The sequence below is a fragment of the Felis catus genome, chromosome A2, assembly GCF_018350175.1.
Source record: "Felis catus isolate Fca126 chromosome A2, F.catus_Fca126_mat1.0, whole genome shotgun sequence".
In the NCBI taxonomy this organism is placed as follows: domain Eukaryota; kingdom Metazoa; phylum Chordata; class Mammalia; order Carnivora; family Felidae; genus Felis; species Felis catus.
Window position 1 is genome coordinate 161973588 of NC_058369.1, and position 10813 is coordinate 161984400.

General features: G+C 47.4%; 1 protein-coding gene across 2 annotated transcripts in view; it reads left to right on the top strand.

Annotated features, from left to right (window-relative positions):
- The window catches only part of ZNF398 (zinc finger protein 398), a 29452-nt gene extending 21751 nt beyond the window's left edge, over positions 1–7701 (top strand). For both annotated transcript variants that reach the window (XM_023250704.2, XM_023250703.2), the window contains exons 5-6: positions 2413–2526; positions 3601–7701. In XM_023250704.2, coding sequence (XP_023106472.1) covers positions 2413–2526; positions 3601–4754 — 1268 coding nt within the window. In that variant the 3' untranslated portion in view covers positions 4755–7701. The remainder of the gene's footprint in view (positions 1–2412; positions 2527–3600) is intronic.
- The last annotated feature ends 3112 nt before the right edge of the window (positions 7702–10813 follow it).

Here is a 10813-nt window from a genome sequence, read left to right on the forward strand (position 1 = left end):
AAAAGTCTCGTAGTTTTGATGAATAGTTCATCCTCTGGAGGTCTGTAAAAAGACCCTCTTCGTTACACCTAGTCTGTCCCCTCCTGCTCTTTTCCATATATGTGCATGGGTATAAAATCTGGAAGAAGAAAAGATATGGTTGGACTATGTTTAGTACATTTCAGCCTGTAGTTTAAAGCAGGAAGTTGGAAAGGCAACCTGCTGTGCGCACTAGAACCTGTATTTTCCTGGTCTTGCTGCATAACCTGAGAGTCTTTGGGGCCTTAGTCTTGTCCACCTCATATTTCTGCTTTAGGCACACCAAATTTCAGTGGACTCTAACTGATTTTAAAGGCACTGGGCAGAACAGTGAGTTCTGCTCATTTGCTACAAATAAAACCAGAACCTACCTACAAGGCTTTTTTGAGAAATAGTATAGTTTGAATTTACTCTCTGTACCTTCTCAGCTTGCCAGCTTGTCCTTTTAGGCCAAAAAAAGGCCATATAGGCCTTGGCTCAAATAGCAAGCACAGCTGTTTCTGTACTGACCAAATGAGGCATGTTATGTGCAAAGCGTTTGGAGGCTGTTCTTTTTTTCGTTCCAGAAGAATCCACTAGGCCTGAGAGACTTGGAAATACTATTCTTCCCTCTCCTGGGGGTTCAGGGAACAATGAGCTGTATCATTTAATAGGCAAAAGTAATATGATCTTGGGGCACCTGGGTAGCTCAGGTGGTTAAGTATCCAACTTCGGCTCAGGTCATGATCTCGCGGTCCGTGAGTTCAAGCCCTGCATCGGGCTCCACTGACAGCTCAGAGCCTGGAGCCTGCTTCAAATTTTGTGTCTCCCTCTCTCTGCCCTTCTCCTGCTCACACTCTCTCTCTTTCTCAAAAATAAACATTAAAAAAATATTTTTAGGGGCGCTTGGGTGGCTCAGTCGATTAAGCATCTGACTTTGGCTCAGGTCATGATCTCGTTCGTAGGTTCAAGCCCTGCATCGGACTCTGTGCTGACAGTTCAGAGCTCAGATCCTGGAGCCAGCTTCAGAGTCTGTGTCTCCCTCTCTCTGTCCTTCCCCTGCTTGCTCTCTCTCTCTCAAAAATAAAGAGACATTAAAAAAATTTTTTTTTTTTTAATTTTTAAAGTACTATGATCTTTTAGAGCCTAGAACTGAGAACCTGAAAAGTATGTTTCTAAGGAGTCAGATCTGTGTTTAAATAGGCCTAAGTTGGGGCGCCTGGGTGGCTCAGTCGGTTAAGCGTCCGACTTCAGCTCAGGTCACGATCTTGCAGTCCGTGAGTTTGAGCCCCACATCAGACTGATGGCTCAGAGCCTGGAGCCTGCTTCCGATTCTGTGTCTTCCTCCCTCTCTCTGCCCCTCCCCTCATGCTCTGTCTCTCTCTGTCCCAAAAATAAATAACGTTAAAAAAATAAAATAGGCCTAAGTTTGTAATTCTGGGAATGTATTTGTTTTTTAATTAACATCTAAGAAAAACTTGGTCAATCTTGTTTCTTCTGCCTTTTTCCTGCTATATTTTAAAGCAGACCTTTGCTAATATGGCATTTCACCATACATACATCCTTACTGGCAGTTTAACCTCTGGGGGCCCTCTCTACCAAAATGGAGAAAATATTCCCTGCTTTATTATTTCATTAAAAAGCTGTGAGAGGTGAAAACATTTTGGAAGTAAGAGTGCTAACAAAATGAAAGCACTACTGATTCTAGATTATGTCAGCGTGTCCTCTCCAAGGTAAAAACTCTGATTTGTTTTAAAATGAAAGTAGTGAGGGACACCTGGGTAGCTCATTCGGTTAAGCAGGCAACCTTGGTTTTGGCTCAGGTCATGACTATCTCACAGTGTGTGGGTTTGAGCCCTGTGTCGGGCTCCCCGCTGGCAGTGTGGAGCATGCTTGGAATTCTCTCTCTCTCTCTCTCTCTCTCTCTCTCTCTCTCTCTCTCTCTCTCTCCCTCCCTCCCTCCCTCCCTCCTTCCCTCCCTCCCTCCTTCCCTCCTTCCCTCCCTCCCTCTCCCCCCCTCCTCACTTGCCCTCTCTCTCAAAATAAATAAACTTAAAAAGTATTCTAGAAATGTGGGTGTGCCTAAGGCACTCATACTGTATTGAAAAAAAATGAAAATAGCGAATCAAGGGATGCTTGGCTGGGTCAGTCGACAGAGCATTTGACTCTTGATCTTGGGGCCACGAGTGAAAGTTTACTAAATAAATAAAAAAACAAAATAGGTTTCAGTATACCATGTAAAAATACATAAATCTGGTTCTCTAGATGTATGCCTTTTTTTCAAAGGCTGGTTTAGTTTTGGTTTTCCAGTTGGAGATAAATATTTGGGCAAAACATAGTGTTCAGCAAGCCAACCCGATCATTTTCACTTTTGGAGTCAAGCCCTGAAGGCCATTCTCTTTTCCCCACAAATAGAGCCTGGCATTTCAACATCAGATATTCTGTCTTGGATCAAACAAGAGGAAGAACCCCAGGTTGGGGCCCCACAGGAGGCTAAGGAGAGCGACCCGCACAAGGGTGCCTATGCCGGTGAGTGAGGACTCGGGAGATGCCCCCGTCCAGATTCTGCTCAGGCCAGGACTGACTGAGGACGCAGCAGGTGGGGGGCGGGGGAGGGGGTGTTGTGGAGGCAAGGACGGGGAAGAAGACTGGGGAAAAGGGGGAAAGGACACACTCAAGTAGGTGAGAAATAATGAAATCAAAGTAAGATGAATTTTACGTGTGAAAACACACCCTTTTAAGTGTAAAGACAAAGTCGATTTGTTAGAGGGAGAAAGATAAGTGCCCACAGGATGGACCAAAAGTAGGAGGATGAGGAAAGACCGAAGACCATCTGAGGATTGTGTAGAAAGGATAGAATAAAAACGGGGGGAGGAGATGAGCCATAGAGACAAGAATGTCCTTGGAGAGGCGCAAGTGTTGACAAAGCTCTCCCGTGGGACAAAGTGATGGCAGAAGCAGCAAATAGCTTCCTTCCCAGAGATTTAGCACCATCTATATTTTGCCATCTGAATTGTAGAAGACAATCCCAAGGTCAGAAGGAACCCATTCATATATATGACTTGATGCAGCCTGTTTGAAATATCCTCTATGCCCTGTGTTCCATTAGACTCTAGGAAACAAATAAAAAATACCAGTTGGTGCTCTTCCAGATATTTATATCGGACACCTCCCCCCGCCCCAGGACTGGGCATGCCCACTGTTAAGTCTCCAGGGTGAGTGGGGTGGATGACTTGTATAAGAGAAATCAGGAGTTTGGAGAAGATCCATTAGTTTTCGTTTAGGTGTTTAGTTGTGGCCTCTGGCCGGTTGTGAAGCCGGAATTGGGCCTTGCGAGATTGGCGTGACATGGTCGGGTGTGATTTGGGAAGATGGGAAGAGACGGATGGAGGCTACAAAAGGGAGGGCAGAATGAGCAAAGATTCAGAGCCAGAAATGTGGACTGGATTTTCAGGCAAAGTCAAGAGAGCTAATAGTCACGAAGCATTTATCTGGCCGACCAAAGAGAAGTCAGAGTAGATGAATGTGTCATTTTTAGGCCTTGTACCGGGAGTTGCCATCAGATGGCTGTTGACAGGGGTGACCCTGAGTCCTTTCTTTCAGATGAGGAGCTTGTCATCAAAGCTGAAGGCCTTGCCCGAGCCTCCCTGTGCCCCGAGGTTCCCGTCACCTTCTCTTCTCCACCACCGGCAGCGAAGGACGCTTTTTCCGATGTGGCTTTCAAAAGCCAGCCGTCTGCCTCCATGGCACCTTTTGGACGTCCAGCCACCGACCTGGCCGAAGCCTCTGAGGGACAAGTGACTTTCACGCAGTTGGGCAGCTACCCCCTGCCGCCTCCGGCCGGGGAACAGGTATTTTCATGCCACCACTGTGGCAAGAGCCTCAGCCAAGACATGTTGCTGACCCACCAGTGTAGCCACACAGGTGAGCACCCCTTGTCCTGTGCCCAGTGCCCTAAGCACTTTCCCCAGCAGGCCGACCTCAGCAGCAGCTCCCAGCCCCACGCCAGTGACACGCCCCCCACCTGCCCGCACTGCGCCAGAACTTTCACTCACCCGTCAAGACTCACCTACCACCTCCGGGTCCATAACAGCACCGAGCGCCCCTTCCCCTGTCCCGACTGCCCCAAGCGCTTCGCGGACCAGGCCCGGCTCACCAGCCACCGGCGAGCGCACGCGAGCGAGAGGCCCTTCCGCTGCGCGCAGTGCGGCCGGAGCTTCAGCCTGAAAATCAGCCTCCTGCTGCACCAGCGGGGGCACGCGCAGGAGCGGCCTTTCTCCTGCCCCCAGTGCGGCATTGACTTCAATGGCCACTCGGCCCTGATTCGCCACCAGATGATCCACACGGGCGAGCGCCCTTACCCGTGCACTGACTGCAGTAAGAGCTTCATGCGCAAGGAGCACCTGCTGAACCACCGGCGGCTGCACACGGGCGAGCGGCCCTTCAGCTGCGCGCACTGCGGCAAGAGCTTCATCCGCAAGCACCACCTCATGAAGCACCAGCGCATCCACACGGGCGAGCGGCCCTACCCCTGCGCCTACTGCGGCAGGAGCTTCCGCTACAAGCAGACGCTCAAGGACCACCTGCGCTCGGGCCACAGCGGGGGCTGTGCGGGCGACAGCGACCCCTCTGGACAGCCGCCCGACCCCCCGGGGCCGCTCCTAACTGGGCTCGAGACTTCTGGCCTGGGCGTTAACACCGAAGGTCTAGAGACCAGTCAGTGGTACGGGGAAGGGAGCGGAGGGGGGGTTTTGTAAATCTCGCTCCTTTCGCGGTTCTCCGTGCCCGCTGGCCCCTGGGCCCTCCGCAGTGATCGCCGTGTGGCACGTCCGTGAGTTTGGGATCTTACACACTTGACTACAGACACGCCGGAATTTGGAACTTGATAACATTACAAGAACACCACACTTTGAAACCCAGAAAGACCTGGAAAGGGACCCAGCATCCCGATCGTTTCAAAAATATTACCTAAGCAGAAGTTGTATAAGAATGTTACATACGAATGTTGCAGAGAGGTTAGGAAGCAAGATTTGTCCTCTGGTAATCCATCACAGGGTCGTAAGGTAATAATGATCGTGGCTCTAGGTAGGAAGAGCCTCCAAAGTTCGAAGCCCATCCTGAGGCATGAGAATGTCTCACCAAACCTCTGGTTAATTCCTTGATGGTGCGATGGTTGTTAGGAGGGAGTGCTGGAGCCTGGGTCGCGTGCGCCCCTTCCTGATATCAGCTAAAATCTGCTCCTGTGCTGATGTACTGCCTCTCCCGAGATGAGAATTCAAGACTGCCTTCCTAGGTTTCCTAGATTAATTCTTCTAATACGTTTTGTTTAATATCCGGGGAGCAAGAAGCCTGACTTTAAAAGCTTCTTAAGGAGAACAGTTCCTAACTTTGAATAGTTTGATTTGAAGAGTTCAGGCTCTTATTGGCATTTAAACTGCTAGGAGCCTTTGTGGAGGTCCTCGTTAAAAAAGCGGGAGCAGTGTCCTTAGCCCCAGCTTTAAAATCTAGAGAGCCCAGAGAAATGACAGAACAGCCTGAAATTTGTGCCTGAACCATGACATAAAAATTTATGTCAGATTTTCCTTATTTCCAAGCTAATAAGCTGGTTTTTCCGTTCCTGCTGTCTCATCTTCTTGACAGTCATCAGCAGAAAAGATCACGGCGCTTTCCAGAAGCGTTACGGAGTTTCAGAAAGTGCCCGTGGCTCTCAGCTTTCCTTTCCTCAGTAGTGAGATGATGGTGCTCTCCTGCAGCTTTCTTGAGTTACCAGTGTCTGCGCGCCCCTTCCGGCTCTCCCCATTGGCAGTGGGCAGACTGAAGGGCTTTGTGGGTCCCTGAGCACTAAGCACCAGTACAGACAAGGACAGCCCCTTCTTGCCTGTTCTGCTTTTAGGGACCTTGGCTCCCATGTGCTCGAGATCATTCAGTCAGAGGAGGGCATCGGAGTGTGGTCCTGCTACTAAGTGGCTTTGCAGTGGGACATAAGTCCCTTTCCCTGTACAGACTGCAAATTTTCATCTGCAAAATGATGAGGCTGGTGGAAGGAAAAAAAGTGAAATTAACAAAGAAATTAACAAAACTTGTGGTTCATTTCTTCTGCCAAAATTCTATCTCTAACTCTGGCTTCTCTCCAGGCGAAGCCAAATAAGACCCCCCCAAATCCAAGCAGAGACATTCTTGTTGAAACTTGACCAAACTCGATTTGTTTTATTCCGGCTGGGAGCCTGAGGTGGGAGAGACTGCCCTAAGTCTTGGGCTGTAACGCTGTTGATTCCTACCCTCTCTTGTTTCCCCTGAATCTTTCTCAGATGCCTGGAAACAAGGTCTGCAAGTACTTAGGACAGTTTCTTGATGAAATGATAAGGGAGGCACCCATTTTTCCCTTATCACCTAGCCCAGCCTTCACCCAGCCTAGCTATGCATAAACACACTAGGAAAAAGGTTTTGCCCTGGCTAGCTTTGCTCCTGGGAAGGCTCTGTCTGAACATGCTGCCCTTAGAGGACAATTGCATTTATGAAACATCTGCTCTGTGGCATTCACAATACCAGGGATCACGGGAGACCTAAGAATGAGTGTGAGACCCGATTCCCTGCCATAACTTATAGTCTGAAGGCAATGAGAAAATCCAGTGTAGAACAAACCAGGACAACTGATGAAAAGAACCCCAGCATATTGGGATTAGTGCTTTCTAGTTAGAATCTAGACCAATACTATAGGTAAATGTAGGGGCTCTGGGGCTCCCAAAGCCAGGGTTCCAGCTTCACTGGTGACCTACTAGGAACTTGGTGTGAGATCCAGCTCTGGTTTGAACCTTGTCTCCTCATTAAAGGGGACAAGAATCAAAGCACTACCTTTAGGTGGTGAGTTCCCTTTTCTGGAAGGATTTGAATATTTGCCTGGGTGTGCTAGAAAGGGATTCCTGCAATAGGTGTGGTGCTGGTCTAGATAACATCAGAAACTCTCTACTCAAAGATTTAACGAGGGTACAGAGCTTGTTAATGAGAGAGACCTGTGGGTTAAAATGCTACATATACATCCCACAGTCTTTTCTGCAAGGAACTGTAGTCAGCAGGGACCCACACTCTGGCAAGAAGTTGAACACGGTTCAAATATCAATGAGGTGGTTCAAATGCCATGGCAATAGCCATGAAGCTGAATGACAGGGAATGGGCAGGGCCATGCCAGAAAGATGGAAGTCCGTGTTCTAATCCTCAGCCCCATACACACCAGCGGTTTTCGATTGTGCATTCTGGTCTCCTTTCCCTGCACCGATCCTCTAACAGGTAGAACTCTGGGCCAGCTCTAGACTTTGTTTGCTTAAGATTCCTGAGCGGATGCATAAATGTATCGGTGGGAAACTTAAGTCCAACAGAAAGGTTTCAGAGTGTGGAGAAACTTGGTCCATCGAGGGCTCTTGAGAGAGACCATTTAACTGCAGTTGAAGTAGCTGAGGATTGGTTGTCATGACCAGGCAAGATAGGAAAGACGAGAACCCAGAAATGTGCTCTCCGTCAGTCTGCCCCTGGGCTAAGAGGTCTGTCACGTACAAATAGGCATATCCCCTTGGAGTAGATCCAGATACTGACTCTAACCAGATTCACTCTTTGCTTGCCAAGTTTTTCATCGTCACCATTAGATGAGCCTCTGTTTCAGCCACAGGTGTGAAAATAAATGGAAGTTGATTGCTTGTCTAGAAAGTGAAAGAAGACTCCGGTCCTTTCTGCTGGATATTTAATATTGGAAACACAGTAGCTGGGCTCTGGCTAGAGCAGTGCTTTACGTAAATAAGACTGCAAGGTTCCAGTGGGAGACTGCTGGGCTGCTTTTTGGAGCGTTTTGGAAAGACTTGGGTGACCATGCCCATCTCAACCAGGATGAGATCGGATGGCTGCTTACTGGGGAATAACAAACGTTCAGTGTCTCAGTCCGCAAAAACTTTGTTGATAATAAAGGACCCGGGTTCCTTTATTCATAACAAATGGGATGGAGAACCCAGTTTCTGCTCAGGTTTTCTCCGAGGAGAGTCAGAACGCCCTGGTCCTTCCCCCCCACCTTCCACCCCATATTGAAGCTTCTTAGACAACAAAAAGCTGTCTGAGGGCTGCTCAATAGCAATGAGTCAAAGCAAGTCTTTCCCCAAATGGCTCTTACAGATGAGGAACTCTGTTATCATCAGATAGGTTTCTTCTGTGTGTTTGGTGGATGCTTTGACCCTGTTCCGTTAACTCTACAAACTCACAGGGTCTATACATACATAGGACATCCTTTGAGTAGGGAAGTACCAGGTTCTTTAAGCAAAAGAACCTCAAGTTAGGTCAAACTGGCAGGGAGGGGAGGAGGGGGAGGGGGAAGTGCACAGCGCCTTAACTGAAGGACACACGTGGGTTAGTAGAGCTTAATGGGCACAGACTCTGAGTCAGACCTGTATTCAAGTCCTAGCATCATCAGAAATATCATAACATATGCTATGTAACCATCATGAGCCTAGTTTCCTTATCTGTAAAATGGAATGACATCTAGGTCTCAAGAGGGTTTGGGGCTTAGAGGAAAAGGAAGCCTGTGTGAAGTGCTTAGCTTAGAGCCTGCCAACACAGGGGTCAGTATGGAAACTATCCAGAAAGGTTACGGGACCGACTGGAGAGACGATCCTAAGTCTGGGCTGCTCTACAGAAGCATTTAATTGCCTGATGTCTCAGCTTTTTGACTGCTGTCTTTTGCTTCTGTTTAACCTGTTCTTGTATTCTGTCTTTCCTGTACCTCCTGGTTCCCACAGGTTTCTGTGTACCTTGACCCCACGTGGCTCTGATTCTTTTGTTTTTTCTTCAGATTCTAAAGCCTGCGATGTGGCCCAGCTCCCCCTTTCTATACCAGGTCACACAAGTTTCCAGCCAACCCTTGGATTGGCTGCCCTTGGGTTGCACGCTCATCTTGGTTCAGTCAGCTGTGGTCAGGAGGAAACGTCCTGTGCTTCCTGCACCAGGGTCTGTGGGCCTGGGAATGGGCAAACGGTGGCACAGGGTTGTATTTCTGGCACCACCAGGACGGGACAGTCTCTGTTTCAAAGACGTCTACTTCATTAGGACTTTAAGAGACCAGAGCTTATTGTCCCTACCATAAGGGAACTAGAAGGTACTATTTATGTATCTTGCAACATGAGCAATCTCTTACCTTCTAAGGTGTTAACTCCTCCCTTTCTGGCCCCGCTCTAGTTTCTTTTCAAATGTGTAACTCTGGCCATGATCCTATATATACGCATACACAATGACTTCTGTCAGCTAGGTCAAGTTGTCTCTTCAAAACAAAAAAGTATTTCACCCCTAGGGCCAATCAACCACTAAAGGAGGCAGAGAGATACGGCCCAATCAGAGAAGCCTCAGAAGCAGTGTGCTGCAATGCTCTCAAAAACTGCCAGGTACATTTGAAATATTTGATAAAAGTCTCATTGAGCTATGTGGCTTTAATGGCAAAGCCATTATTTACTGTAAAATCTTGAAACTGGTCTAAAAAGTGAGCTAATAACCAAGAACACAGGCCATATCCTGTTTCGTATCCCTCACGGGCCACGTACTGATAGGGACATGGGTGTTCAGTGCATAATCATCCAGTGGAAAGACCACCTGAGCAGGAGTTAAAAACGGGATTCTGGCCTAGCTGAACACTGTTTACTTGATAGGGAGCAAGCCACTTAATTTGTAGGTCTCATCTTCCTAATTCTAATATGCAGACAGAACATGATGGTTCTTCCAACTCCAAAATCGTGGAATTTAAACATTTTACATCTGGGTCCTGTTTTCCTTGTCTGGTTTCTCCCCAGATTCTGCCCTGTTGAGAGATTGCATCTGACACAGTAGAATAAACACCTTGGAGAGGTATGCATTCTTAGACTCCTATTCTAACCGTATTATAATTACTCCAAAGCCATACAAACTGACAAAATTCCAGCAAAACTATAACATTTTGTTTTAAATACACAGTACACATTCGACTGCATTTTACTTAAAGCACAGGAAAACAAAAAGAAGGCATACCAAAATAACAATGATGGATCTAGGGTGCTGGGGCCATTCAGTGGTTCTTTTTGGAAAGTGGGTTCTTCCTCCCCGTGTTTGTAATGTAAAATACTTTATGTCCAGCATCTATAATGCTTTTATAAGAATAAGGCTTATCGTAATGAAAAAGTTCTTGGAAAGGAAGTCAGGAGGCCAGAGTTTGAATCTCATTTTGGTTTTCTCATTCCTAGTATGAGGATAATGCCCACTTTACTAACTTTACATAGGTCACTCAAAAGAGGAAAGGTCTTTGAAAGCACTTTGAAACATACTGCAGGCCTAAGAAAGTGTTGACATCGATGCAGAATTACTTGTTGACCAGTTAAACAATTTCCTGGATGTTGTTGGTGCATCTTTTCGTTCAAGGCCAGGCAGCAGTTGTTTCTTCGCTTCCAGTCTGCCTGCCTGTGCTGGGGAGAAGCTGGCCCGAGACGGCAATTTGGGAAGCAGTGGGAAGAACAGTATGTGTGAGCAGAGACTGAAAACAAAGCTTGATGCAGAAAGTGTCAGACCTATCTATATAATGCGTTCACTTCTACCAGCAACTTATGCCAGATAACCAGTTTTATGTATATGAGGAATTGTAACAAATTAGAAAGGCGGGCACATTACTGGAGAGACCGGGCTAAACAGGCTGAATTCAAAATCAAGGAAGTACAGAAAGCAGTCTACATACGGCAGTTCTTGGCGTTGAATTGTAGTTGTAAAAAAATTGTGTAAGGAAAACAATATCTACAAGCCAAGCTCACTGAGTAAACAGCAGGAT